The 27314-nt window shown below is 38.3% G+C and overlaps 1 protein-coding gene across 1 annotated transcript in view; it reads left to right on the top strand.

The window, feature by feature from the left end:
- The window catches only part of ESR1 (estrogen receptor 1), a 152804-nt gene that overhangs the window by 102316 nt on the left and 23174 nt on the right, over positions 1–27314 (top strand). Inside the window, 1 exon segment of the mRNA XM_052784716.1 lies at positions 17705–17843. Coding sequence (XP_052640676.1) covers positions 17705–17843 — 139 coding nt within the window.

Raw genomic sequence — 27314 nt, 5'->3', positions numbered from 1 at the left:
TGATGCGATATGTATGTGCATGCACACATATCCATTGTTCCCTGTTCACATAATTCACATAAATTGGCCCTTTTTACTTGATGTTTAATAACTTCAGCCTAATTCTTTTAGTTTCTCTCCAGTACTACATCTCTGAGCACAATCAGCTGTAATTCCAGTTTAGAGGTTATTTTAATATCATCTGTATTAGTTTTCTGTTCAAGTGAGTCATTCACTAAAATCTCACATTGGATAAATAGGAGTTTTTAAGATATATAGAAATAATTAGGAAAGATTTATTACAGACTTCTTCTGGATAGGCTCTTACCCTGTCTGTATGCTGCAATGGTGCATTATATGACACATCTGTTATGCAACTCATTTATTTTCTTTTATTATCGCTCCAGGAAATGAACTATGTGTGTAAAGAGTATGTTGTTTTGTCTGCGTGCTAGTTATGGACTGCTGCGAATTTAAGCTAGTGAAAGCAAGTTAAAGCATATCCCACAGTGGAACAGGGAATGAGAAATCTGCGATTGCCTTGTTCCTCTGGGAGTCTGTTCTCAGCTAAAAGTGCCCATAAGAAAATATTGCCTTCCCTCTTCCTTATGGAAAGTTTTGTTCCTTCTAAGAAACATAGCTGTCCACCACAGTCCTCAGCAGGGAGATGGAGATGAATTATTTATCGCTGCCGTTAGCCTCTGGGTCTAGACCTAAAGCTTCTTAAGCCTCTTGAAGAGTCCTGGAAACAGGAGGAAGGAATCAAGATCTTGTCTTTGACTCAGTGTCCTGCTCCCTTTCAGCACCTGAGAGGGGCACTGCTCAGGATGTCGGGGGTACCCAGCGATTCTCCCAGGTATCTGGTATTCCTTGTGAGTAGGCTGACCTCAGAAAAAGAAAATGCACGTTGGCAGAAATGTCAGTGATTTTTGTCTCTGCAGCTTGAGATTTTTGGTTTGGAGTTTTTTCAGTTAATCCAGTAGGAAGTCATGAGATGCAGAATCAAGGCTAATACACAGACAAGGGGAAAAGTACCGTTCGAAATCTCACTTAGACTCTAGGCAAAATGTGTTGTGTTCCCTGTCAAATTACATTCTGGGGTGTTTGAGGTGATTGAGAAAATTAAAATTCAAAGCATCTCATTTTACTTGATTCACAAAGATAGGCAATGTGGCATACTAGGTTAATTAGCAATTTTCCAGAGAATATTAAATCTTATCAATAGCCTAATAATGAAGCATCTTCTGCAACAGCTGCTGACCCTCAGAAAACATGGCTGCAAATAAAGGAGTGGCTATACAGGCTGCTGGCAAGTGAGCCAAGTGTTTACTAAAACATTGAACAGTCTCCAACTGGGTATGTTCATTGTATTAGAAACAACTGACCAGCATAAAGCTAAAATTGTAATATTGCCATACTAATATAAATGAATATAGTAGTATTGCTTGTCTGACTTATTTGAGAAATCTCCTTTGATTGCTACAAAGGTAGTATTTCTTATGAGTTTCACATTTGTAGGACGTACTTTGTGGGATTGTTTCTTCCAGTATTTCTTCCAGTTGCAGCGCCAGCTAGAGTGGTTCCTACCTTTGTGCTTCCCACTGCGTTGGGGCAGCTGTGCAATTAGCAGGATTGATCTGGGTTAAAAATAAACCTTTTGTCTGTGTGGTTTGGGTTGCCTATAACTTGTGTGAGTTCCCCAGTCCAGTTCACCGCAAAATAATTGAGCCAGTTGTAATGGGAAGGTGATAGTATACTGGGAATGAACAAGCAAGTATTAATATAAGCGTGCTGGAAAGAAATGTTTCTGTATCTATACTGAGAATAGTAACATACAGCTCTAACTCAAGCCTTTTTCAAATTTAATTTCTCTTTATTTCCACTTCAACACAGAGGTCTTTTCCCATCTCTCCTGTACAAAGGGCAAGAATCTTCTGGTTACTGGCACCATTTACAGCCTTTATCCTGTTTGCTGAAGTAGATGTATAGCTTCTACTTTGCATATTTCTGCTTGATCTGTCATATATTCTGTAATGCTCTGCTAGAGCTGTGAGGTGCTGGAGAGCCAAAGGGAAGGGGAAGCATGGTAATTTCCCCCTCACCCAAGATGCATCCTAGTTCATAGAAGGTCTTCAGTTTGCATCCATCCTTGGGGTACAAGAAACTTTATTTCCCAGAAGGCAAAGACTGGTTGTTCACTTACCCGCGCTATCTGGAAGATAGATGAACCCCGGGGCTTTCTTTTTGCTGAGTTACCTTGTGGTTGGTTGCCCTTTCCAGTGCATATTTTTCGGAAGTTGTTCTCCTGTCTTTGTCTTCCAGGAAGGCAGCAAATTCTTCTGGAAGTTCTTTGGGCTAAGTTTGCACTGTACAGGTAGTAGTGACCCGAAGCATGTGGCAGAAGTTTTGGAATCAGCAGTTGATTTTTATTCTTCTTCTGCAGGGTGGGATTTTGCAAGGTCTGTGGAAAAGGAAAGCTCTAGTATATTTTATTCAGTGACGGTAGAATTAACCATTGGTATTAATTGGTTAATGTGTCACACATTTTAAAAGCAGTGTACGTAGGCAGGTTCTCAGCTGACAGAGAAGAGCTGCCCACGACAACCTAGCATATTTATCAATGCTACTTGTGACTTCATTTTTTTTTTTCCCCGCTTGGTATTCATATAAACACAATTATGGAGAATCATTGACTCTGATATGAATACCAAATGCACTCCCCCCCCCCCCCCAAGTATACACATAGAGTTATGTTCTTTTACATTGGGCCTTTTGGGAAGAATGTTGCTTTACCAGTGGGAAACACTAATTTTGCTCCTGGATGTGCCACTGCCTCCCTGTGTTAGTTTTGTTTAACTCTCCTATAATGTGCCACAGTGTATCCATCCCTAAATTCCTATCTCAGGACTTTATCTGCTGCATGGGAAAGCTGTGAAGCATGCTAAATATCCCTGTTGTGAAACAAAAAAACCCTAATTTGAAGATTCTTGGCCTACAGGTATAAATAGGAATTAAATCAGCTTTTTTTTTTAATATTATGCTCGTTATGCTCCTGTTTTATGCCTCACCTTTATGCCTTTCTTCCCAAAAATGTGGCTTATATCTTGCAGAAGTTTTATATGCTACTTTATCTAGGTGTTACACAAAGCTATCCTGAAAAATGATCTTTGATACCACTAAGTATGTCTAAGGAAAAATTAATTATAACTAAGTCTGAAATAATGTAGTATGTTAAAATATGTAGTTTATTTGAAATCAGTTATGTTTCTCAGCTCTTTTTCTTCTTTGTTTTTGTACCTTGTTCCACTCTATGCTTTTTTTTTTTTTTTTTTTTTAATGTGGCCACTTCTAATCAAGTGTTCGAGAAAGATCCTGACATTTGAATGAGACACCGCCAGGCAACATAAATACATTTCCCTTACTGTCTTATTTCAGCAGACTGTTCAGTCAGTGTGCTCTTTTCTTTAAACTCCAGATGAGTCTTTTTGTACCTTCTTTATCAGTAGTTGGGATTCTGAGAGATTTTGGTAAAACTCCATCACTGCAGTCTGATTAATTCAGATCTGCTCTTCTTCAGCTGACAGTGAATAATTGTTACCAGCTTTCCTAGGAGATATTTTATTTACAAGTAATGTTGTGGAGTAACTTTTAAGTGCTGATTTCAAGAAGGTGGGAGACAGAGGTATTAGCCTGTCAGAAACTGCTCTGAAAAAATTCAGTAATGGGATGTCAGAAGTAGTTCAGTACAATGCCAATGAGCTGGTTTCCCCCTTCCTAATAAGCTGCCAGCTTGGCACTGTGTCTCTCGGCTTCCAAGTCTCTGAGCAGATTGATAACACTTGATGTTTATAAGGGTAGGACCTTACTTAAGTGTGTTTGTAGATGCTTATAAACATATATGAGCTGTAGAAGTATATAACAAGAACCCAAGAACCTTCTGGATATCATCAAATGTGGGCAACATCATTTAGGTAGCAATCAAATGATCTTTGTTGCCTCAGGGCTCCTACAGCAAACACAGTTGTTCTGCCTCTGAGGATAGGAGCCTTCAGCCTGAAAAAGTCCTCTATATATGAACCAAATTGTGCCTTGAGGGTCAGTATGGTGATGCTATTCATAAAACGGTCTCCTAGTCTGTCTGAACTGTGTGAAGTGGCTCTATTTCCTGATCCAAGCTAAAGGTTTTATTCTTATCCAGGAGGAGTTCTGTCAAACTCATGTTCTGTATGCAGGTAAAAGAAAAAAGAAAAACAAACTAATCAAATTTTCTCTCTAAATGAGAAAGATGAAAACTACTATTTCTTTACCCATTTGACGAAAATATCAAATTATAATTCCAGTGGAACTTGCTGAATTTTAAATTACACATTTTTCTTCTAATCTTTAATTTCTGCTGTTGTATTTATTAGAAGATATTGCTGTGATTTTTTTAATGTAACAGAATTCCATGCAACTTTCCAGTCCTGACAAAGGATGACAAATAGGGTTTATAGGTTCACTTACTTTGGATGAGCTTGTACACTGTTCCAAAGCTTTTCCAGATGTCTCTATCAGAGTTGTGTGAATAATTAATTTCTTTGTTTTGTGGCAGATCCAAACAATAAAAAAGAATCATTTTCACTTAATACAAAATGACATTTTTTGACATTTTTGCTTTTTCAGGTGAAATGAAACTTTTCATTCAATATGAAAGAATAGAGTCCATTAAGACTTCAAGTATTTTAGTCACCTGTTTTAAATGAAGTGAAGACAATTTTGGAAAAAAGGGTCCTAGATTTCCTAGAAGTTTCGGTACCTTTCACAATGCTGAGTAGGAATAGGCGGCAGGTGGAGTGCTGAAAACTAAGATGAGGTAGCCGAGAGGGACACTCTGTTCTCCCTGATAGAAGCCAGCATGGTTTTATTTGTTTATTTTCATTTTGTGAAATCTGATGTGTTCTCCAGGGTGTTTTAAACTCATCAACCTGGCACTTTCCAATGTAAAATGCTCTGTCAGATGCTTCCAACAAGCTCCAGCTTCAGCATATGTCTCAGGGAGCAGTATAGGAGCTTGAGTACAAGGTGGTCGTTCTCCAGGTGCAACACTCATGTTTTGTATGCACACCCGAGCCTGGTCCATGGAACATGCAACAGTTTCCCAAGGTTACCTGAGGCTTGGCAGTGCTGAAATGTGCCTTGGATCTGTTACCCATTGAAGGAGAGTGTGCAAGAAAAGGGGCTTAAGTGAATGATGTGTTTTCTGGAAACATGCTGTTTGCTAACTCACTAGGTTTCCCCGGACAAGAAAATGAATATAAATGGCCAGCTGCATTCCAGTGTCTTGCTTTCCCTGTAATGTATTCCTTTGCTCTGTCATATGATGACACTCCCACACAGCTGCTAAAATGCTCTTCTTGTTGTAGTGGTTAAAGGAAATTGCTGCAATTAATTTTGCTGTCTTTCTTCTCTTTGATGTGTCATTACAATTTCTTGGATAATTTTTCAGAGATTGGGTTCTGTTCAAAACCAGTCATGTAGGGGTGAAAAGAATAGGAGGGAAAATAAACATTTGAGCCTTATTTATATATGCTTGTGTTTCTGTTTTGGTGTAGCCACCAGCCAATGTAATGAACATGAAACAATACATGTAGATACACAGTTTCCGTTACTCACACACACAGGTGCAATAGACAAAAATAAGACTTATCCAAAAGTGAACAATCTGAAGAAATAAAATGGATGCAGGTGCCTTAGTCAAACTAGTTTTATTTCCTAATGACTGTAAAGAATGACCAGACCATGAACTCTGAGGTTATGCTTCATTTCTTGGGTACAGCACATTATGTTCTGAGCAATTTCTATTTGTAGTCTTGAAGCAGTTTTAATCTTCCTGTTCACTACAGACTTGACAGTTTTTCCCTCTTTTCCTTGGGTTGCAAAATAATCCTCCTTTCTGCTAGTTCCAGATGCTGCTGCAATGAATGTTAATTGGTTCAGTGGTGAGTATGGTAGATCCTGGGATGGCATGGATGGTGAAGCAGAAAGCCTAGTGCTTTGTTCACTGGATTTTATGAATGAAGAAGGGTAGAGGGTAGCCCTCCCAAGTTAATCCCGTGAAAGTCATTGCAGTCAAAAAAAGTGTTACATTCAAAAGGGACATTTCTCAAGCTTCCAGGCATGGGTGGAGGTATAAATTGAAATGCTGAAACTTTAATTCTTAAAGACTTAAACAAAATTATTGAAAATAATCAAAAGTATAAAACCAGGATTTTAGGGACATTCAGAAAGAATAGGGTTAATAATCATTAATTTCAGCTTCTAATCTCTTCAATAAAAAAATAACGTTAGTTTAGAAGTGTGGCTGAAGCTGATCATTGTGTTACCTTGCAAAGGTAATTTTATCTCTTTTCCAAAATGTTCTTGTTTGTGTTATGATGACCTTCAGGTCTTTCGTGTAGCTCTCATACTTAATGGAACAAAAAAGATGAAAAATGGAACAATGGAGATATTTTTATACTCTATTTGTGGCAAAAATGAGGTGCAGAGATGTAGAAGTGTGCTGCCTGTGGTAGAGTAGGTCTCCAGGCTCACTTTAACCAAGTTTTGTTCACTTGCCACCCCTATGGCTGTTAGACTGTGCAACATATCTGCGTTGCCTTTGTTCACTCTGAGGTTTTTCAGAGCCCTTTTCCTCTAGCAAGGTCCGTCTCCCGGGGCCACAGCGGACGTCGGGCATGTGATGCTGCCCGAGCCAGCCGGGAGCGGGGCTGCAGAGTCCCGCACGGAACACCGCCCGCCTTGCTGCTCTCGCTCATTCTGCTAAAGTACTTCCCAATCCAAAGTGCCTTTGCCAACTCAAGTGCTTATGAAATTAGTGAAAGGATGTAGTAAAAGCATGTAGGTGCACTCTGTAAAAGAGGAAAACAACTGGGAAGTCTCACAGGTTGATCTTTGGTTTTAAAATTCTCCCCTGGTAAGTGTGTATTGAAGTGATCACTTGAAACCTCGCAGAGGCATGCTGGGGTAGTTTAAAAAGCTGTGACAGACTCTACTTCAGTCTACTTCCTCCTCCTCCTCCTCCTGCTTAAAAACTGTGATTGCTTAAAGAGATTGCTTTAAGAATGATTGCTTAAAGAGACCTTTTGCCTCAAGTGATTTTTCTTGACAGCCACAAAACCATCACTTATTTACACACGATTTGGGTTGTGACTGGAGCACAGCCTGGAACTTTAGTGAGGAGGTCAAACAAATGCTGAGAAACCTCATGCTCTCTTGGATGCAGCTGAACATACAAAAAAACCCCAAGCCATGCTGGACATGACCTCAAGTCTCGGGACAGGTTTACACAATACGTAAACCACCCGAGGTGGTTGGTGCTCCCTAGCTGCCTGTCGCTCAGCTTTCACGCTCCTCCTTCTTGCCGGGTTATTTCATCAGTTGGCTGAACACTTATACCAGCAGAACAGACCAGAAGAGTAGCAGCCCTGGTGGGGCGGGGAGGGGGACGAGGGGGAAGAATGAGGTGGAGAGGACAGCTTGTATTAATGAGTGTGACTTTTGAGTTCGTAAAAGTCTGGCAAGAATGCATAATCAGTACCATGAATGATTTTAGCTGGATCTGCTTTTGATGGAAAACATTTTGCGTAGCACTGACCTCTTACAAAAATGACAAATTAAAAAAAAAACCCTCAAACCTACTTGGCCTGAGTACTGGTATAAATATCACGTAATGTAATTAACTGTTGCAGAGACAATAAAGAAAAGATGTATTACTTCATACTGTGTAGTTTAGTCAGCAGCTAATAAATTTTGCATAGTATCCTTCCTCACCTGTGCAGGGAAAGATTCAGATGACACCCTTCAAAACAAAAGCCTTCACATGCAGCTGATGGTCTGTTCCTGCACTTAAAATCACTGGGAAGGGCTGCCGTTGTCCATTCTCAGTATGCAGACAATGTCCTGTGCATTTTATTTGCAAGCCTCAACTCCCTGAGAAATAGCAGAGCTCTCAGTGGTAAAACAACCATCAAGTAGCATCTTACTGTTGTCAAAGCTCAGCCTGAGTCTCAGACGTCTGGATCACAGTCCAGGGATGAGTGATAATTAACATGCTTTAAATAACTGCTATATAGTGCTGCAGGAATTTGGCGTGTAATAATGAATATCGCTTTTTGTTGGTCATTTGAAGTGCTTGCTTTTTGTACAGAAAATATACATATGTCTCCTTTCTTGCTTTATACAGTATGATAAACTTTCACTAGCTAACTGGCAGGTAGACTTCACTAGCAATAATCTTATACGGTGGTTGTTGTTGTTGTTGTTGTTGTAATTATTATCAGTAGTAAGATTTGTTGTTATTTTAATAACTTTCAAAACTGCTTGTTTAGAGGGGAAAGCAAGCTTAGGCCTGGGATTTTTTTATATAGGCAGTTACCTTACCTAGATTAGTGAGTGTTTTAAAACCAATTAAGAACTAATGCTTGCTTAGTTCCCTGCATCCAGGTTTTCTGCTCACGCTCTAAACAATTTCCCCCCCCAACTCTAACTTGGTAAGTCTTTCTCTCCTCTTTCTCTTTGAGAAAAGTTCAGTTGCTTCTGTTTTGTTTTTTTTTTTACCTTTTTACTGATTTGCAAGAAAGAGAGCTTGCACTTGAGTTCAAGGAGACTTCTCCACCCCAAAGACTTTTGTGGCTGAAAGGACTAGAGAGTGTGCTGAGAGCCTGCCACATCTCCATCCTAATCCTGCTTCCTCCTGGATGGGGCACTTAACCTCCCTGTGTTCTGTCTATAAAATACATTTAATAATACTTAATGGCTTTACTGCCCTTTGAAAATGTAAAGTGCTATGTAAGTGCCAATTACTTTTATTATGTTCCCTGATGGAAGGCCTCAACATATTTGTGTTAACTGGTACTGCTAATGCACTTTCTGGAATAATCTTTGCTTAACAAAGTGAAACACTTGCAAAATAAAAACTGTGTTTTAGTCAAGGCAGACACAGTGACACATGCAAGGAAAGTCAGGACATGAAAGCACTCAGCTTCACTGGGTACGTCTGTACTGTGTGTCAGCCATAGGCTTGAGCTACAATGCAACCCAGCTTGTGTTCTTTCCAAGCTGCGTCTGCGCCAGGGAGAGCACAGCGAGGAAGAAACATCAAGCTTTGGACACATGGCCTGACCATCCACCAGCATAAGACAGATTTTCCCAGGCAATCAAATACTGCAGAATAACGTGCTTGGGCTGCTGTTCAGTGAGAACTTGCTGTCCCCAAAACTCACAGGAGCACTCCAAAGCTTGGGGCTGGCTCCGGGGCTGGGTCTTCCCACTACCCCCCTGGGCCAGCACGTGGCCCATCTCCCCAGGAGCAGTGCCAGCCAAGCTGGTGCTGTGCCGTGGACTTCCGATGCTCCTCTCGGGCAAGACAGCAGTATTTCATAAAAACGTGGCAAGCGTTTGTCAGGAGAAGAGAATGTATGTCTGACCAGCAGCTATTATCTGTCACTACCCTGAAGTGTTTCCACGGTCCCAAATCCAGATTGTGCTTGGTGCAAAGTATTGACTTTGAGTCAATCAACTTCCACTTGGCTAACTTCTTTACAAACTCACTTTGGCATAGGAAATTTGAAAGAGGACAGTATCTATTAGATCCGATGTATGCAGGGTACATTCAGTCGTAGTTTAGACTGGTGTCTGAAGAGGGAGACTGGTACCTGAAGAGGGAAGGAGAGATTCCTGCCCTGAATGAGGCATTGGCTATATGGACCAGGAGTGGCCTCAGGAGCAGTTTAGTCTCCTCATCCTGAAAAGATATGGACTGGACAGGCCTGAAAAAAACCAGAGAATTATGCACTTTTTGTGTAAGCAGAAAGCATTGAGTCAAGTCGTGATAACTTTATGCATTCCTGGAAAACAGTTGAAATGGTTCCCATTTATCTGAGAAATGCATTTTGGAATTGTCACGGTGCAGCTTTTAGGTGGAAGCAGAACAGACCAGCTCCTAGAAATGGGATTTGAAATAAAAGCGACAAACGTGACTTCCCTGCAGCATCCCACGCTGGGGACAGCATCAGGTGGGGAGTTTGGCTGGGGTGGTACACCCATCAAACTGTAAGACAGGTCTCCTAAGGTGAGCTCAGGGAGGACGGAAACCTCCCACGGAGGAGAAGGGCAAAAGCTTGCTTGATCTTGACTTTCAGTACGAATACAGAACGTGAAACCAGGGCCTCGTGATCCTTCTGACTTTTTGGGTTTTGCCCAAAACCCCCAACATTCCTAACTCATATTATGTTTATGCCTGTAAATCGTAATTGTTATTTTTCAGAAAGAGGTTTAGAACCATTAGAGCTGAAAATGGCAAATGTGAAATAAAATTTTGAAAAGGAATTAACAGTAATTAAGAGCAGATGCTGTTCTCTCTGATCTCATTTCATTTCTAACAGACTGTTTAGGCTTAGAGGAGACAGCGTATAAATTTGGATTGGTGTTCTGCTATATTATAATTATACAGGCAGTGAAAATAGAGAGTTCTGAAAGAGCAGACAAAGTATTTAGAGGCTCTTACAATTGTGCCACTTGCTCTGTGTTTGCCTTTCTGACTTTCCTCCCTGGAACTCAGCAAATTGTAGTTAAATTACTTTTGTTTCTGTAAGTGAGGTCAGAAAAAATGTCCCTTTAAAAAAAATTCAAATAATGAAACTACTTTTTTTTTAGCAGAATATTTGGATTGAAAATATTGGATTTTAGAGATTTTTGATCTTCAGTCTTCATAATAGGTCTTGATTTAAAACACTGGAGTTATGTAAACAATTAAGCCAATATACCCATGTCGTACTTTAAGTGCCCTCAGGAGGGAAAACTTAATAAAGGTTTCTTATAATTTTGGTCTGAAGATCTGTGGAAAGAAGTAGCAATAAGTAGCATTATAGAAATAGCTGTGTGAATACTGAGACTCATGGAAAACAGTGTTTGTGATTCTCTGATGCCCTTATCCTTGGACTCTGGTTTGCCCTGCTGTTGCTGTGTACAGACAAGGCTATCGTCAAGGTGTGAGTTTTAGCCACTTTTTAGCTTTTAGCCACCTCTTAACTAAGAGGTTTCAGGGCTCAGCCTTAAGGGCTGAAGAGGCTGAGTGATCCATGCACGTTCAGACCAACATGTCATCTTATGTGCTAGGTAAACATGTAGATGTGGTCTCACCTTTCTGCTTGAAGTGGAGATGTCGGGCACCGAGCTCCTGGCACTAGAGCAAGCACAGATTTTGCATCTTGATCAAACAGTGGTGACTGAGCTATTGGTCCTCCAATGTGCTTTAGGATAGGAGAAACAGGTGCTGCTTCTCCTCTTCCTGGCTGTTTCTTGAGAACAGAACTTGCTGTAGGAATTATTTTTCTGTTTGTCTGTTTTATCTACTTAGATATTTTTGTCTATATAAACCTCTTTTAATTTGGTTGCTTTATTGAATGGTTGCTAGCTATTAGGTTGCAGCACTCACCACTACTTCCCTGCTGTCTTTGCCAACCTAATTAGTGTTTTTTCCAAATGCGGCCTACATGACTGTTGCATAGCTGAGATACTGTATTGAGTTGTAAATAACAGCCTTTTTCTGTGGTTGTTGCCACTTTTCAAAACACCACATTAAGATAGAAAAAAAATAGTGGTTCATCTGTGCACATTTAAGACACACGATGTGGGAATGTTCTGATTTCCCACAACATTTTTGTATAATATAGCATCCCAGATTTTTTGCTATAGGAGATAGATACTAGAAAAATTCCTGTTGCTATCAAGTTAAAGGCTTTCCAGACAAGCAGGCAGGACATTTAGGAAAGAGATAAGCTTTGAGTTCAATAGTTAGGCCTATGTTGTTCAGCATATTCATAAGTTAGCTGGAAAAAAAGGCGCGAATAACAGTGATAAAAATGGGGAAGACATTAAGTTGACTAAGGTCACGATGACAAGGGCAGATTGAAAAACGGTGCATAGTCTCACTGTCTCTGAAACAATATAGTTGAACTGGCAAATGGTCCGAGAAGGACAAGATGAGTTCAAAGGTGAACAGGATAACTTTCATGTGAGCAATGACTGAATATACTAAAAATGTTTGGAAAAGAGAAGATTAGCAGTGAGATGATGACCTAGGGAATGATGGTGTCTTCCAATAAAATAACTAAATGCATTAAATGAAAGTAAGAGATTTTTCTTCCAGAACAATAGGAGATTATTATTTTCCTAGTGTTAACTCAGAGCGTGAAATTTCTTACTGGAGAGTACTATTTCCAGAGTATATAAAAAATCTGAAGTGCATTAAATGCCTAAATGGGTTTAAAAAGCATCTGGACAAACTTGGAGGAAAAAATGTTAGGGGACATTAAGCACAAAAAGACCATCTTTGCCTCTGGAAATCCCTGAGCCGCATACCACGGGAGCCTGAGAAAGCTTTCTGTAGAAGCATATGTTTGTCCTGCTGTATGTTTTGCCATAAGCATCTGGTATCAGTTGCTGTTGTAAATGGGATACTTTGGTAGATGGACCTTTGATATTGCTTTTAAAACTTTTTACTGCTTTTGCTTTACTTTCCTTCAAAGCACCTGGAGACAGAGTCATTCTTTATTGTACAAAGTTGTTTATTGTCTTGCAAAAATTAGCTGAAATTTATATTTCAGGTACCACGGTAATTAAGACATATGGTATAAACATATAGGATTACAGCTAGATCAGATGAAAAAAGAAGATTGCCTTATCATTTTTTGTGGGAAGAGGAATAGTCTGGACACCTTGTAGCTGTGTCTTAATATTAGTAGAAGCTGCAAAATGATGATAATTAAATGATCCCCAAATGATAGTAAGTATCCACTGGAGGACTTACTGTTGTAGGATTGAATCTGCAATGACACTGGATATTGGGTCTCAGAGAATGTTAATTGCTAGAGAAATTGTTTTTGATGAAATAGAAAGCTACTTAGTAGGTCAAAAGTCTCTGAGGCAAATTATAAGTTTATTAGTTTCAAAATATTTGATTGGTTAAATTTTTTATATATATATATATATATGTTGTTGTTGATTATTTCAGAGGACTGCAGGGTTCACAGTGTGTGTTACAGTAGCAATAAATTAAAACCATCTGAGCTTTATGTTGTTCCTTACTGCAGCCCAACAATCTTGTCCATAAACCATTTCTCTCTTGCTGTCAGGGTTATATGTTTTACCTACTACTTCTTCCAGCAGTCCTTGTGTTCTTTCATGGCAACCCTTCCCTTTTTGCAACTGCCCAAACTCCCAGTTTACAAAGAGATTTGCTCATACCTGTTGCAGATAGTTGCTGCCTTCCTTTTTTAGGATGGTCATACAGTTTTGGATTCCCAAGTCTAATGTCACCTCTAGAGAGTCATGCTTGCCAAGACAGGGCTTTGTATAGATTTTCCTCCATGGACCCACTGCTGCTTCAGGGTGTCTTATTGTCTGGAAGAGAGAGATTTTTATCATATTGTCACTGATGCGGCACATAGTGCTGTTTTATATTAGAAAGGATAATCAGCTTAATTTGAACATTATTGTTTTGTGTTCTACACAAAACATAAATTTATTTGTCACCTACTCTTAGCTGAGTGCTCAGAAGACCTTTCTGGCTTTTCAGAAGTTCAGGTTTCCATATTTATACAAGAGTTTGTGGAACAGTTATTGTGTTCTGTGTTGGCAATCACTCAAAAATACTGTTAATTTACCTGTATATGAAAAAGGGATGGTCCACCCATGGCTTTTATTCTGTAAGTGTCTTTCTCCTGCCAAGCACATGATATATGAATAGCTTAATGGCAGTCTAGGTCTTGTAGGTTTTGGCCACATAAGGATTTTGATATGTCTTATAAGGTCATGCAATTGTTCAGTCTGGTGTATGGCATCAGATGTCGGTCATATCCATAAGCTGCAATTCATTAATTAATTTATTAACAGTGAAGGATTTTATTTTTCCTTACAGCACAGTAACCAAAAATTTAAAATTCAAAAATACTTCTTTCAAAACTTGCCAGCATTAAAAGAACCCTAATATTTGAGAATGCAGTGCACATCTACACATAATTTCAGCGACATTAAAATGCAGCATGTTCTGAGTGATGAAGTGACTAATGGTTTATTCATCATTTAATTTAACCTTCTGTAACATTACTCTAAATTAGTTTGCTTGAACAAGAGTATGTCTTAAAAATAATAATTAAAACTTGATTAACGATAGCAAATGCATGGAAACTTAGTATGTTGCTTAGAAAATAACTACTTCTGTTGTTAACAATGGCCCCTCATTTGTAGTCTGACTTGGAGCAGGTTTAGCTTCCAGCATGGGCTTCTGTATGTTATGCCATCACCTTTTGCAATGCTGTTCTCTTTTTCTTTAGATACTTACCCATTGCAGTCCTTTAGCCCCTTTAGCTTCACAAAGAGTAACTATATTCCTCTTATTCCTCACTAGAGGGCATGTTTTTCAATGCTTTATTCATGTTGATGTTTCTTTATTATTCTGTCCAACTTCTCATCCCACTTGAAGACTAGTTACCAGATTCAGGTAACACAGAGGTAATTTAACTTCCTTACTCTCTCAGAGTTTCCCTGGCTTTTTATAAAGTTCATTGTCTTTATTAGATGTAACTTCCCACTGGAAGCTCAAACTGGGCTGATTTGTCTCCATCATTTCCAAGTCCTCTTCGTAGCTGCTACTGTTTCCATCCTGTATATACGCTTAACGTTCTTGGTTTTAAACGTACGTCTGTATTTTTTATGATTAAGCTAGTGAGTGATTATATTGCTTACACTATCAACCTGCTTTTTGCATTATTTTCCACATGCCATCATGACATCTGAATCATGATTTCTGTTTTTTCCTTGTCATCATTAAAAAAATTGTCGAGGGTAAAGAAGTAAATGGTATGGCATTCCTCTAGAAACAGTTCAGTTCAGGTCATTACCATTTTGCCATTACATACGGAGATGTGTCATTGAAAATATTTTAATTCAGTTAATCTGTTGCATGTTTTTACAAAATCAAATGTCTCATAGAAGTCTGTTTCATCAAAACTATTATTTTTCTCAACTAAACTTATAATGTCACCTAAAAAGCCATCAAGGTAATTTGATCAGGTTTTTTTATGAATTACAGTTGATGTGGATTATTATATTAAAAACTTTTAAACCTGCATTAATCAGAGTTTGTGTTTTGTTATAGAACCCAAAGTAGATGTCAGGCTGACAGATCATTTAATGCTTGAAACTATGGACTCACAGTCAGTTTTCTTTTTCATCCTAGTTTTTTGAAAATTCCTTAGCTTCACTGAAATCAGAGTTAATATTCCGTACCAATAATACTGTTGGCCAATCCTTTTAGGACTCCGTAATGCAAAGTACTCACGTTTAGGTACTTTAAAAGATGTAGCATTCTTGGACAGTATATTTCTATTCTCAGAGCAGGCTGACAAAATATCCCTCCTCTACAATACTAGTGAGCTAATTTATTAGATTTCTTTTCTTCTTTCTCTTTAGTTTTTGTGCAGATTACTTAGCTTCAGTGCAATCTGAAATTTCATATGTGGGGATGGGGAAAAATAGAGATACTAAAAAGATAGGGCTTAAAAGGTGTTTGAGAACAGGTGTAATAAAAATAGAGACCAAGACGGTGTGAACAAAGCAAAGCATTTTGGCATCCAGAATATCATAGAATAAGCAGAGTTTTACAGAAAAGTGAATTGCCACAGTTGTAACAAGCTCAGTTTTTCTGCAACAATTGAAGCAATCTGCTGCAGAATAGTGTGTAGCCACGTGAAATGATGGCAATATAACTGACTTGTAATGCACTGATTGCAAACTTCAGACACCACATGGGGACTTGGGTCCCTGTGTTGCTGTGGTACTCTTCAAGCATGGATAAAACCACTATATTATTATGTGTTGTCATACTAAGGCAATACTTAATAGGAAACATGGTGTTTGTTGTTTGTTCTCCATATATAGACAGCAGTTTCTTTCTGCCAATTTCATTCTTGAGTGCTGTAATCAATGCTTTGTAGTTAAGAATGTTGCTCTTAAGCTTCAGCTCTATTGTTTCAGGCTATTTGGTGACTCAGGCAAATGCCATTCCATCAGTCTGTGACATCTGAAAGTCATTTTTGCATTTGCTAATAAAGGAAGAATACAGGAAAAGAAAACTTTTTTTTTTTTTTTACAGTAGTAACCACTTTCATAAAAATAGCAGGTACTACAACTGTCTAAATTCACTCCTAGTGATTCATAGATGAGTTGTTTTATTTCAGACATGTCAAAGCTGTTTCCTTTTTTTGAGTGGTTCTTTATGAGTAGACTGATCAGCTCTCTCAGATGTTTTCATTAAAAATAATTATATCAACAACTGTTTTACAGAACATAACAATATTTTCTAAGTTATTGTGAACTATATTTTGTTCCTTCTCTTCCTCTTTGTTATTTGAAAAATATATTTCATAGCACAACATTTAACTTTAAAAATATGTGCACTTTTTATTTTTTCCCTTTTTTTCAAGATAGTACTCAAGAGTATGTCAGGTGTGTTCCTCGAAACTGACTCAGAATATACCTCTAGTGAGGACACAACATAGAAGCAAAATCACTGCCATTTATTGGGCTGGTAAGGTAGTTTACCCTGTAATTTGTAGTCTGAAGACCAATATGAATCAAATACAATTGAAAAAAAAGAAAGGAAAGTTGAGTAATGTGTTTCACTCATAACACTGAGTAAAAGATAAATAAGATCTGTTTTAAGGGAACTTCTACACATTTCACTTTAGCAAGTTCATGCTAATTTTAAAGAATAAATTATGCTAGGATCTAATAAATTGTATTATGCAATCTCCCCTTTGCTTTTATCTTTGGATTGAAAGTAACGTTCATGAAAAGTGAGAATCTCAAATAGACAATAATACAACCTGTTCCATGAAATGCACACAGGAATGACCACTGTCATTATGCTTTCATACCTACCTTCATCATTATTATTTCATATTCATATTTTAGTATTGCTATAAGCAACCTCCTAATTTTGCATTCATTGTTTCTAGCATTGTTTAAATATGGAGTAGGAGAGGTCACCTCCTTCCTGCAGGTACTATAGTCCAATAGAAATATAAGCAAGCAGTTCATCACCGAATTCTGATTGTGTAGTGATCAGCATTTGCTCCCTAGTTTATTCAAAATGCTGTATTGTGTCCTTTTCCACAGAGATACAGCACTTGCAATATGGTGAATTGTTCACGAGTCTGTAAAACAGCATTCCACCAGGAAACATGTCCTGGGGTTAGCTGATCAGAGCTATCATTTCATTTTATAAGAGGCACTTTTCCATTTTCCCTCCGTCATGCCACAGGCAGCAAGGTGCTGGAGCAGACAGCAGGTGCCCCTTTCTGCAGCATGTGCCTGTCTTCCCAGGCCACTACAACAGGCGTGGGGATGGAGATGCTCACCTGACTCTTGCCCTGCTCTTGGGGCAGGGGATGGGCAGTACACAACCAGGGGGCTAGAAAGTGCTGACAGTTCTGTAGGGTGGAGCCATGGTGGACCTAAGAATAGACAAAACTCAGCCCAAAATGTAAAGAGAACAAATGTCTGGTTTATTGCTTTTTCTTTTTGCTTATCCTACTCCAATGCACTTTTTAACCTGACTCTCTGAATAATGTTGTTCCACTTACAAAACTGGGGTGGTTTTACTGTCTCCTATTTATTCTTTCAGGATTTGTGGATTTAACACTCCATGATCAGGTCCATCTACTGGAATGTGCCTGGTTAGAGATACTGATGATTGGCTTAGTCTGGCGCTCCATGGAACACCCAGGAAAGCTTTTATTTGCACCTAACCTATTATTGGACAGGTCAGTCTGCATGTTGCTGTGAATTATTGAAGTTAATTTATTTCTACTGCAATGAGATTAATTTTTAGCTCCTAGTCATCTCACTGATACTACCATTTGACAGTACTTCATAAGTTAGAGCAGGGCTATAGTAGGTGAGACTGGAAAAGGAACTCTGGAAACCCTAGAAATGCTCTGGAATGTGATGCTGGTCATTTATTAGACAAGTAACATGTCTGAAATTTACCTGCTGCTGGAAGTACTTTCAAAGGCAGCAAAAAATTTCTCATATAATCCGTACTGTTTGTTGCAAAACTAATTTAAATTAAAATTAAATACTGAACCCTAATCACTTTAATTCAGATAATTATTTCTGCTTATTTAAAATCCTCTTAGTTACTCTTAGTTAGAATGGGTTTATCCAGCCAGCCAGCCAAAAGTTTGGAAGAAAATCCTGGTAGAGTCTCAACTGCCATCTTATTTATTTGTAGAGAATACATTAAGGTGTGGGTTTGTTTTTTTTTTTTTTTTCCCCTCCTGAAAGCTGGAGTCAGATATGTAAAACACACACCTGCTTGCTGCCCTAAGCCTTTTTTAGCCAGTCTTGCTAATATGTTGTATGTGTTTCTAAGTGAGAGAGAAAAATATGTTTCTCTGCCATACAACAATATCCTGGATTTTAGCTGGCAGTCTTCACAAATAGAAGCAAGAAGGTTGATGGATTTTTAATATATATTCTAGCTACCTTAATGCAAACTCAAGTTCTCTTTTTTCCCAGTCATGAAAAATTTCAGCCTTGGGAAAGAGTGTTAAAAGAGAATAACCAGTGAACGGGGGTTTTGGCAAATGACTGGCAAATCTAGAAAAAGTGAGTTAGGATAGAGTCATCCTAGCTATTGGTAGTTCTCTTCAGTTGAAGACAACCACCCACGTAGCAGAGTTGGCAGGAGAGACATTATACGTGCACAGTAGTCACTTCAGTGCCGAGTCTGGCATCTTGGTCTAAATTGAAGTGAAGGAAGAGCTGAACTGAGTAAGTGGTGAGGCAACTAGGAACGGGGCAATATTCTGATCTCATCATGGAACTGCAGCGGCAGCGAGCTACAGCAGAGGCATGGCAACAAAAAGTCAAGGGCAGTGCCTTCAGCTACTGCAACCATTAGCCGGCTGAATGAATCAAAACTCTTCTTAGCAGAAAAATATCTTTTGAGCAGCTTGCTCTGTTAACTGTGGAGTACTGAGTTTTCATGTTTGCATTTGTGCAGTGTTAATCCTTTGATTCCCCTGCCCTCTATTTGCAAAAAAATAACGTTTACTTTTTGTATTTTAGTAAAATATAAATGATAATGCCTAACAGTAAAAAATATAATATTTCATAGGAATAGAGAAGTATTTATTGCCTTAGGAAAAACCCTATTCCACCTGTGTAAGCACATGATCTGTGAGCTATGGAACTACATATGTATAAAACACTTTCTCATTTTGTGTACAGAAAATATCTGCTTGCCTAAATGTAAGTATAGTCTTCTCAAGAAAACACAACAGTTTTAAAATAATTTCTTAGTGCACATAAGAAGTAAAATTTACTACTGTAGGAAAGTAAGTATAGCATATTATTGAAAACTACTATAAGTTGCAATATAGCTTCCAAAGACCAACCCATCTGTTCCGTAATACAGGTTGTGAGGAAAAAATTGAAAACTGAAAAGCAGAGCCAGAGTACCATTTTTCCTCCTCTTAGCTAAGAAAAACAGCTAGGAAAACATTTGAAACTTTGGTTTTCCTCAACTAAAAATCCCCATGCTCTGAATAAAATGAAGTCTGAGCAGTTTAAGCCAACTCTGCTGGATTAAAGAAAACAATTGCATGCAACTGGAACCACATTTTTTTACTTTAAGGCTCAAAACCCAATTCACTTCATAATCAAAACAGGCTCTTTGTTTTCTGACTTTCAAACATGACTGCTTCGAAAAATTTAGATCTATTACATCTTCTCATTTTCAAATAATAAGAAACATGTTTCTAAGGCATCATATACTTGCCTCACTCTACTTGGTAGGGATATTTGCTGAAACTAAAATAATAAATTATTTGACTCTGGGGAGCAGTGATATGCTAATTAGTTAAAACCCTGTTGATTTACTAGTTAATTAGTGCTAGCAATAGTTTGATGTGATAATTTGATTTAGGCAAGTTGCCTTTTGAGAATGTTACAGGGCAAAAGTATATTGTTTGTCAGATTTGAGATGGCAGGACAGAGACTGATTCAAAGCCTGTTTAACTCAACGGAGTCCTTCCACTGCATCAAGTATTTGGGCAAATGTTACAAGAGTGCAAAAATTGTTTGATGTATTATTGTTGTTGATCTAAATAATGAAAGCATTTGATTGAATGGCTGAAATAATGGAAAAGATGGATGCTGTAGTACAATTTCCTTTCATCTGTTCTTCACTCCTTACCCTTCAGCATGTTCTTTACAGGATACTCCTTTTCAGTGTTTTCATCCACAGCATTCTGTCCTGAACCCTCACCACACTTTCCCTGTTACCTGATCTATGGGGTTAACAGCATCTGCGAATATTAATTTAGCTACTGTCTATAATCCAGAGTCACCAACTACAGATGGTAAAACCTAGATCTACCTCTAACCTGTGTTTTTCTGGACTTACTGCAAATTCAGTATTGTTAATTTGTTCACCACATTTTGCATATGCCTCTACCTCTCTCTGATCATTCTGTGGCAGACAGCCTCTCTGATTTGCACATCCCTTTAATTTTTTACATTCAGTCTTCTCCTGTCTCTAACAGATTCTTTCTGTCTAGAATCTTGGAGATAGATAGTCATTTGTATACATCTCTACATAAAGCTCAGGTTACTTCAAGTTTTATTATGCAGCTTTTTTATCTTTTGGCTAGATAAATACAGTCTTTTCTTGTTCATATCTGTCTGAAATGCCATAAAAATAACATTCCAACTTTGCTCTTTTTTTGAACAAATCTGACTTTTCTTCTCCCAGCTCACTCCTCCTACTTGGGTCATATTAAACATGAGCTTGTCTTGTCTCTGAAGATCTTTTAGAGACTGTCTTTTCTCATTCTGTGAGAGTCAACTTGTTACATTTTCAAATAAATACCTCTATAATTTTGCTATGCAACAATTCACACTTGGGAGACTCCTTGAAAATATCTGTAAAGCAGCCCTTTGTTATTCATTTTAAGTTCCTTCTTAAAACTTTGCTCTGCCTAAAAGAAATATTATACAACAATTAAGCTGCCAGTATGTGTAGACTACTGCCTTCTGTATGCATGAATATCATCACATTATGCCTTTCTATTCTCACTCTGCCTTGTAATTAGATAGGCTATTCTGTGGGGTAATGCACCCTTTCTTATTCTGTTAACGCACTATCTAAACACTTCAGTCTTGGTTCAAAATCAGGACTTTTAGCAGTCTGCCCATTACATATAACTGGTACATTTTTACAGCATACAACTGATGCTATTAAAAAGCTCAAATGAAAATAATTATAGATTAGAAAAATAGGCCCAATCAGGAAATGCAATGGCACACTCACAGTGCTTGCAATTAAGGTACACTACCTGATACAATCAAAGAAAGCCCAGGATAAATGCAAATCTTTTATATTCTGTTTCTGAAAATTAGTATCCTGTATAAGGCAAATCTAGAAGTAAAGGCTTAGGTCTCTAATGGGACAAACCAGATGTTTCCTGTCTGGAGGGTTCCCAAGAAACTAGACTTTAAAAATGTCATTAGACCAGGGCTGAAATTTGTCAGGCCTGACAATAGGCTGTTTATAATTTTGAAGAAAATGTAACATTTCTTCAGGAATAAGGGAAGTCATATTTTATTGTGTTTTAAAGGATTTGTTATATTCAAATATCATGCAGATCAGAGGTTACTCAAATGTTTGAAACATAATTGTAAAGAAACTCATGGTAGAAAAAGCTGATTTGCTAAGGTGGATGACTTCTCACCTGAAACATCCTCAGTATCAGCAAAATGGGAAACCTAGTGCTGCGTTTTAAAAAGGTGGGTGAAACTTCTGCCCAGTAAGCCTGGTCACCATTGTAAAGAAACTGAGGTTGAGGTGTGAATAAACATGCCATAGTGGTAAAGAGTCATCATGCATTTTGTAAGGGGAAGCCGTGTGCCATGAATACATTGGCGTTCTTTGAAGAAATTAACAAGCAAGTGGATGAGGGAGATCTTGTTTGATTTCCAAAAAGTATTAAACAAGATCCAAATCTGATGTAGACAAATGTGAACTGTTGCATATAGGAGAAGAATAATCCTAATCTTCATAAATTGCATCCTGAGTTGATCTTACCATCTATCTCACTGTTAACAGCATTCAGTTCTGCGGAACCAGCACTTCTTTGCTTGCCAGCAGTCAAAAAGTAAATAGACTTCGCTTTCCCCCCAAGAATCGTTACAACAGGAAAAAGAAATAGTACAGATCATTGTTATTCCACTGTTTAAATCTGTGCTGCATCTGTGCTTGGAAAACCTTGCCTTTCTGATTTTCCTTATCTTAACAGGAATATTGAAAAAACAGGAAAGGTACTCAGAGGGCTTACATAGGCAATCAAAGAGGGAGATGAGCTTTGGTACAAAGAATAACTAAATAGACTGACTTCTCTGCCTGTGATGCTCAATAGAAGAAGGAAAACAAAACAGAGATGGTAGGAATTGCATAAAGTCATGAGCACGTTGGGAAGATGTGTGGCAATCCACAAGTTAATTTCTCTTCTGATCTAGCACTAGAGGTAATCACTTGAAATCAGAAGATGTAAATGCCTATAAGGTTTAGCCCAGGGCTAAATATACCTTTGATATGAGCCAGTATGGCTGTTGTCATGTTACCTTCTAATGTTATTTTTTATCATAATTGCAAGAAATATCTAGCAGAAAAAAATCAGTCTAGGGACTTACAAAATTTCAGTTAAATTTAGTCAGTATTTCCATGTTTCTACCAGGTTATTTCCTTCTTTCTATGGAGAAATCTAGTCTGCTGTTCATTTTTTTTGTTTATTTGGAAACTCTTGTTCACTTCCTCTTCCAGTGCTTGATAGAGCTTTTTCATTCTTTCAGAAGAAATTGAAGAATTTTGCGTTTACTGACTTTCATATTGAGCAATGGCAGGAGGCCATGGATCTCTTTAAACTGCAGCTAGCATGAATAGCATAAAGACTTACAGTATTCACTGTAATTATTCAGCTGAATAATTTACTGTTTTCATGGCTTTGGTCTGAAAGTTTCTCACCACATCTGAAAAGAATCTTTAAGTTTTCTGTGCAGATAGTGCTTTCCAATGTTTTGATAGACAGAAGATTAGATACAATAGAAGAGCATCAGGATGAAATCTGAATATGTTTTGCTAGTCCCTCACCTTGTAAAATGTTCCAAATGCCTGAAGACATCACACTTCTCTGTCACTTGAGTAAATGCACAACATTCTTTTTTGGCACTGTGTAACTGTGGATGCATTAATTACCATTGACTTATTAGAGAAATGGAAGCAAAGTGGTCACAGATGCTTGATTCAGAATGCTCCATTAATGACCTGCTGCTCTTACTTATTTCAAAGGGAAAAAGCCCATAGGCAACAAGTATATCCAAATTTGCACTTCAAAATAAATTTGAAAAACAATTGTATATCTCATTTTCTTCCCATCCTCAATAGCAATAGATTCTGTGCTGGAAACCCAACTTACTTACACAATCATCCTGTCATCAGGCTACTTACCTGATAGAGCTGAATGGATCAACTTGTAAAGAGTTATGGAATCTCTTGAAATAATTAAATTTCTCTTTCATCTTTCACTTTATTGTTGGATTTTGAGATGTATTATTATACTGTAGGTCCCAGAGAATGAAAAAAATATTACAAGAGACAGAATTATATATCTTAAAACAATGCCAAATGAATAATTTCTCTTTATTGTAAATCAGTCTTCACTGTGCCTTGGAGCAAAATTCAAAGACTACCTGATTTTGTAATTCAAACAACCTAAACGTAAATCAGGAGGACCCTTCCAGAATTTGGTGAGGTGCTGGATAATGCTTAAAGTGATGAACTCTTTAAAAAAAAAAAAGAAAGGAAAAAAGAAGAAAGGAAAAAAAAAGAAAACTCCCTCTCATTATGATCTTTCCAATTTTCAGCTGTTAGAAAAAGAGGTTCCCTGGGTGGGTTTGTAGGCACAGAACAGAAGTTTTCAGAGAGAATGAAATAATTTCTGGATTCAAGAATGCCCCTACACACATTCTAAGATTGCTTGTTCATCTAGTCACTCTGACCTTGGAACTCAGGCCCCAGTTCTAGGTCACGTTGAATTGTGATGCTGATCTTTCAAAAATTAAACTTTCTTTGCATTTCTGATATGAAGAGAATTTTGAAATATTTTTGGCTTTAAGGTGATTCATACTGAATGTAAATTAAACTGCAAAAGGCCTTCCTGTCAACAAGAATAAATTTTTCAGCCAATTATTGTAACTTTATTATTCCCAAATGGAGAGCCTTCATAATAATTTTCTAATCTAAATCTCAAATGCGACAAAAAATAATCAGTGTTCTTAGAATTACTATAGCAACATTTTAGAGATTTTTCCCTATCTGACATATTTATGGATCCATTTCACATCATATTTCACCAAGAAAAAAATAATTAGAAAGGTACCTAGTAGTTAATTGTCTGTATGTTTCAGACCTGATTCACCACTGCTGAAATGTATAGAGTACTCTTACTTTATCTGCCTAGGTAGATGATCCTTTGTTGATCTAGTCAGGAAAGACACTTAGTCATGACTACATGGCTGTAAGGGCAGAGTGATCAAGGGCATGGGAGCCCAGGTGGTCAATCCACTGGGGCGGCTGAGGAGAAAGGGCTTGAAGAAGAGTGGACAGATCCTGCAGGTCACCAACTGGTTGCATAGCTGGTGTCAACAACAGGGATTCAACTTTTATGATCATGGAACCTGCTCTGAGGATCGAGGATGGCTAGGAAGAGATGGGATCAACCTCATCAAGTGGGGCGAAAGCATAATTTCCACAGGCGGGCTAACCTAGTGAGGGAGCTTTAAACCAGGAATGACAGGGAAGGGAGATGATGACCCACAATCAAGTGAGGAAGGTGGCAGACTGGACTGGCAAGAAAAGAGTTCAGGGGGATGCAGATAGGAGAGATGTTGTAATCAACACAACATAGCAGTAGGAGACCCCCCCTAAGCGTATGTATGCACATAAATACAGAAGTGCCTACAGGACAGCGTGATGGGGAGAGCTACATACATTTTCTGGGAAATCAGTGCAACTGGGTGCTCTCTGTGCCACCAATGCTCCCTCATGGCAAAGAAAGCCAATAGCCTCCTGGGCTCCATTAGGAAAAGCATCACTGGCAGCTAGAGGTAGGTGATCCTTGCTCACTGCTCAGCCATGCTGAAGCAAATCTGGAGTGCTGTGTCCAGTTCTGAGCTCCCCAGTACAAGATAGAAATGTACATACTGGAGTGCGTCCAGCAAAGGGCCTTAAGGATGACTAATGGTCTGGAGCATCTCTCATATGAGGAGAGGCTGAGAAGACCCAGATCTGATCAATGTGTTTAAATATCTGATGGTGGGGGAAAGTAAGGAAGACAGCAAGATTCTTCTCAGTCACAGGACAAGAGGTTGTGGAGTCTCAGTCCTTGGAGATACTGAAAACACAACAAGATATGGTCCTGAGCAAGCTGCTGTAGGTGGCCCTGCTCTGAGCAGGGGCATTGAACTAGATGATCTCCAGACAGCCTACCCAAGTTCAGAAATTCTGGTATTCTGTGAGTAACTGTGGCTGAAAACCACTTTAAACTAGATTTTTGGGGTTTTGGTTTGGTTTGGTTTGGTTTTTCTTAATTTATATATGTCCTACTCCGTATTTATTGCAAATATTTGACAATGATGACTTTTAAATCTTGAACTTACTTTAAAACTTTTGAATACATTTTAGCCAGCAATTGATCCAAACCTCTGGTCTAACACGCTTATATCAAAAAGAAACAAAGGGCTCTTTATAGTACACTCCAGGAACAGCAAGATGTAATACTACCCATCGACTGTAGTCTATAAAGTTCTTCAGGGTGTGTCATTTGAAAGCCGGTGTTCAGGGAGAAATGGGATGAGTAAAAGATGTTGTTACCTCTGAATTACTTTGCTACCAACCTTAGTAATTAAGGCTCACAAACAAGTCAATTTAAAAAAAAAAAAGCACACAGAAAACAACACAACAGAACCACTAGAGAACAAGCCTTGTATCTTTAATTTCTCCGTTTCTGAAGCTCTCACCTTCACGCCCACCTACCGCTTACTGATTGGTGTGACTGTACAAGCCTAACTATTGTGATCAAACCAGCCATTTTTTAAAGCAAAATGCTATTTAACCTCATAAGTACTGACACAGAACAATAAATAAGCTAGGCGTTTCTCTTCATCAGCAGGCCTTGCATTTGATACTGTGGTTTAGTTCACTTGTGATAGTCTCTGCTTTTCTCTTTGCTTCCTGTTCTTTGGAGATTGCTGTTTTGTTCTAGAGCTTTGGCGGCTAATTTTTTTTCAGATTTTATTTTTTTTCTGCTTACTTTTCCTCTAACCTTTTCCACAATCTCCACAGTTACTGGTTAAATGCAGGATGGTCTGAAGTAAAATTTCACTGCTAATAACCATTTCCTCATCTTTTAATTATTGATAAAGCACAGCATTGTAGAAAAGGGGAAATCCTCAGTTAAAGTAGCCCTCCAATGCCTACCTGGAAGTCTTTAAGACATCCCAATGGATGGTCTTGATTTGGTCTTAAAACCTTGGAGATGGAGCTTTCCTGACACTCTGCTTCCATAAGCTGTCCTAGTGCATCACTTTAAATAGGAGTAGAAAGTGTTTATCAGTGTCTGTTAATAGAACTAATGTATATACAACACATTAATGTATATAAAAATCATCTCTTGTCTTGAAGACAGGCACCACTTATGCATAAAGCCTGCAATAATATTCTAATGGATAGAACATAAAAAAATGTTAAATAGTTTGACAATTCTTTAGTGCTTCAGAAATTGCACAGGATATAATGGTTCTGCTCTGTCTTTTACCTATCCCCAGTCTTCCTGAATTTCCTCTCTTATTTGGCTTTATTTTAACATCTCTCATTTGTTGTGTGAATTAGCTACCACTTTTGGTTCAGAGCTAGCTCAAGGAGCAACCAAAAGAGACATCAGAAAAGATTAGCAAACCTCAGGATGGTGGACTGGTAGTTTTGTCAGTACTGGAAGAGGTAGGAATTACCTATTTGAGCCTCAGGCTCAATCCTAATTTTTGCTTTGTTGCCATAGAAGAGAGCAAGCTGTGCTGCGTGGAAACTGCTGCTGTGCATGGGCAACCACTTTTTTCAACCTGTTTTGGGGAAGTGATGATGCCAACAGAGTAACTCAAAGGGCAGGTTATGTGAA

This window comes from Harpia harpyja, chromosome 4 (genome assembly GCF_026419915.1).
Source record: "Harpia harpyja isolate bHarHar1 chromosome 4, bHarHar1 primary haplotype, whole genome shotgun sequence".
NCBI classification, from domain to species: domain Eukaryota; kingdom Metazoa; phylum Chordata; class Aves; order Accipitriformes; family Accipitridae; genus Harpia; species Harpia harpyja.
Note: the sequence above shows the minus strand (reverse complement) of the source record. Positions and strands in the feature narration are given on the sequence as shown.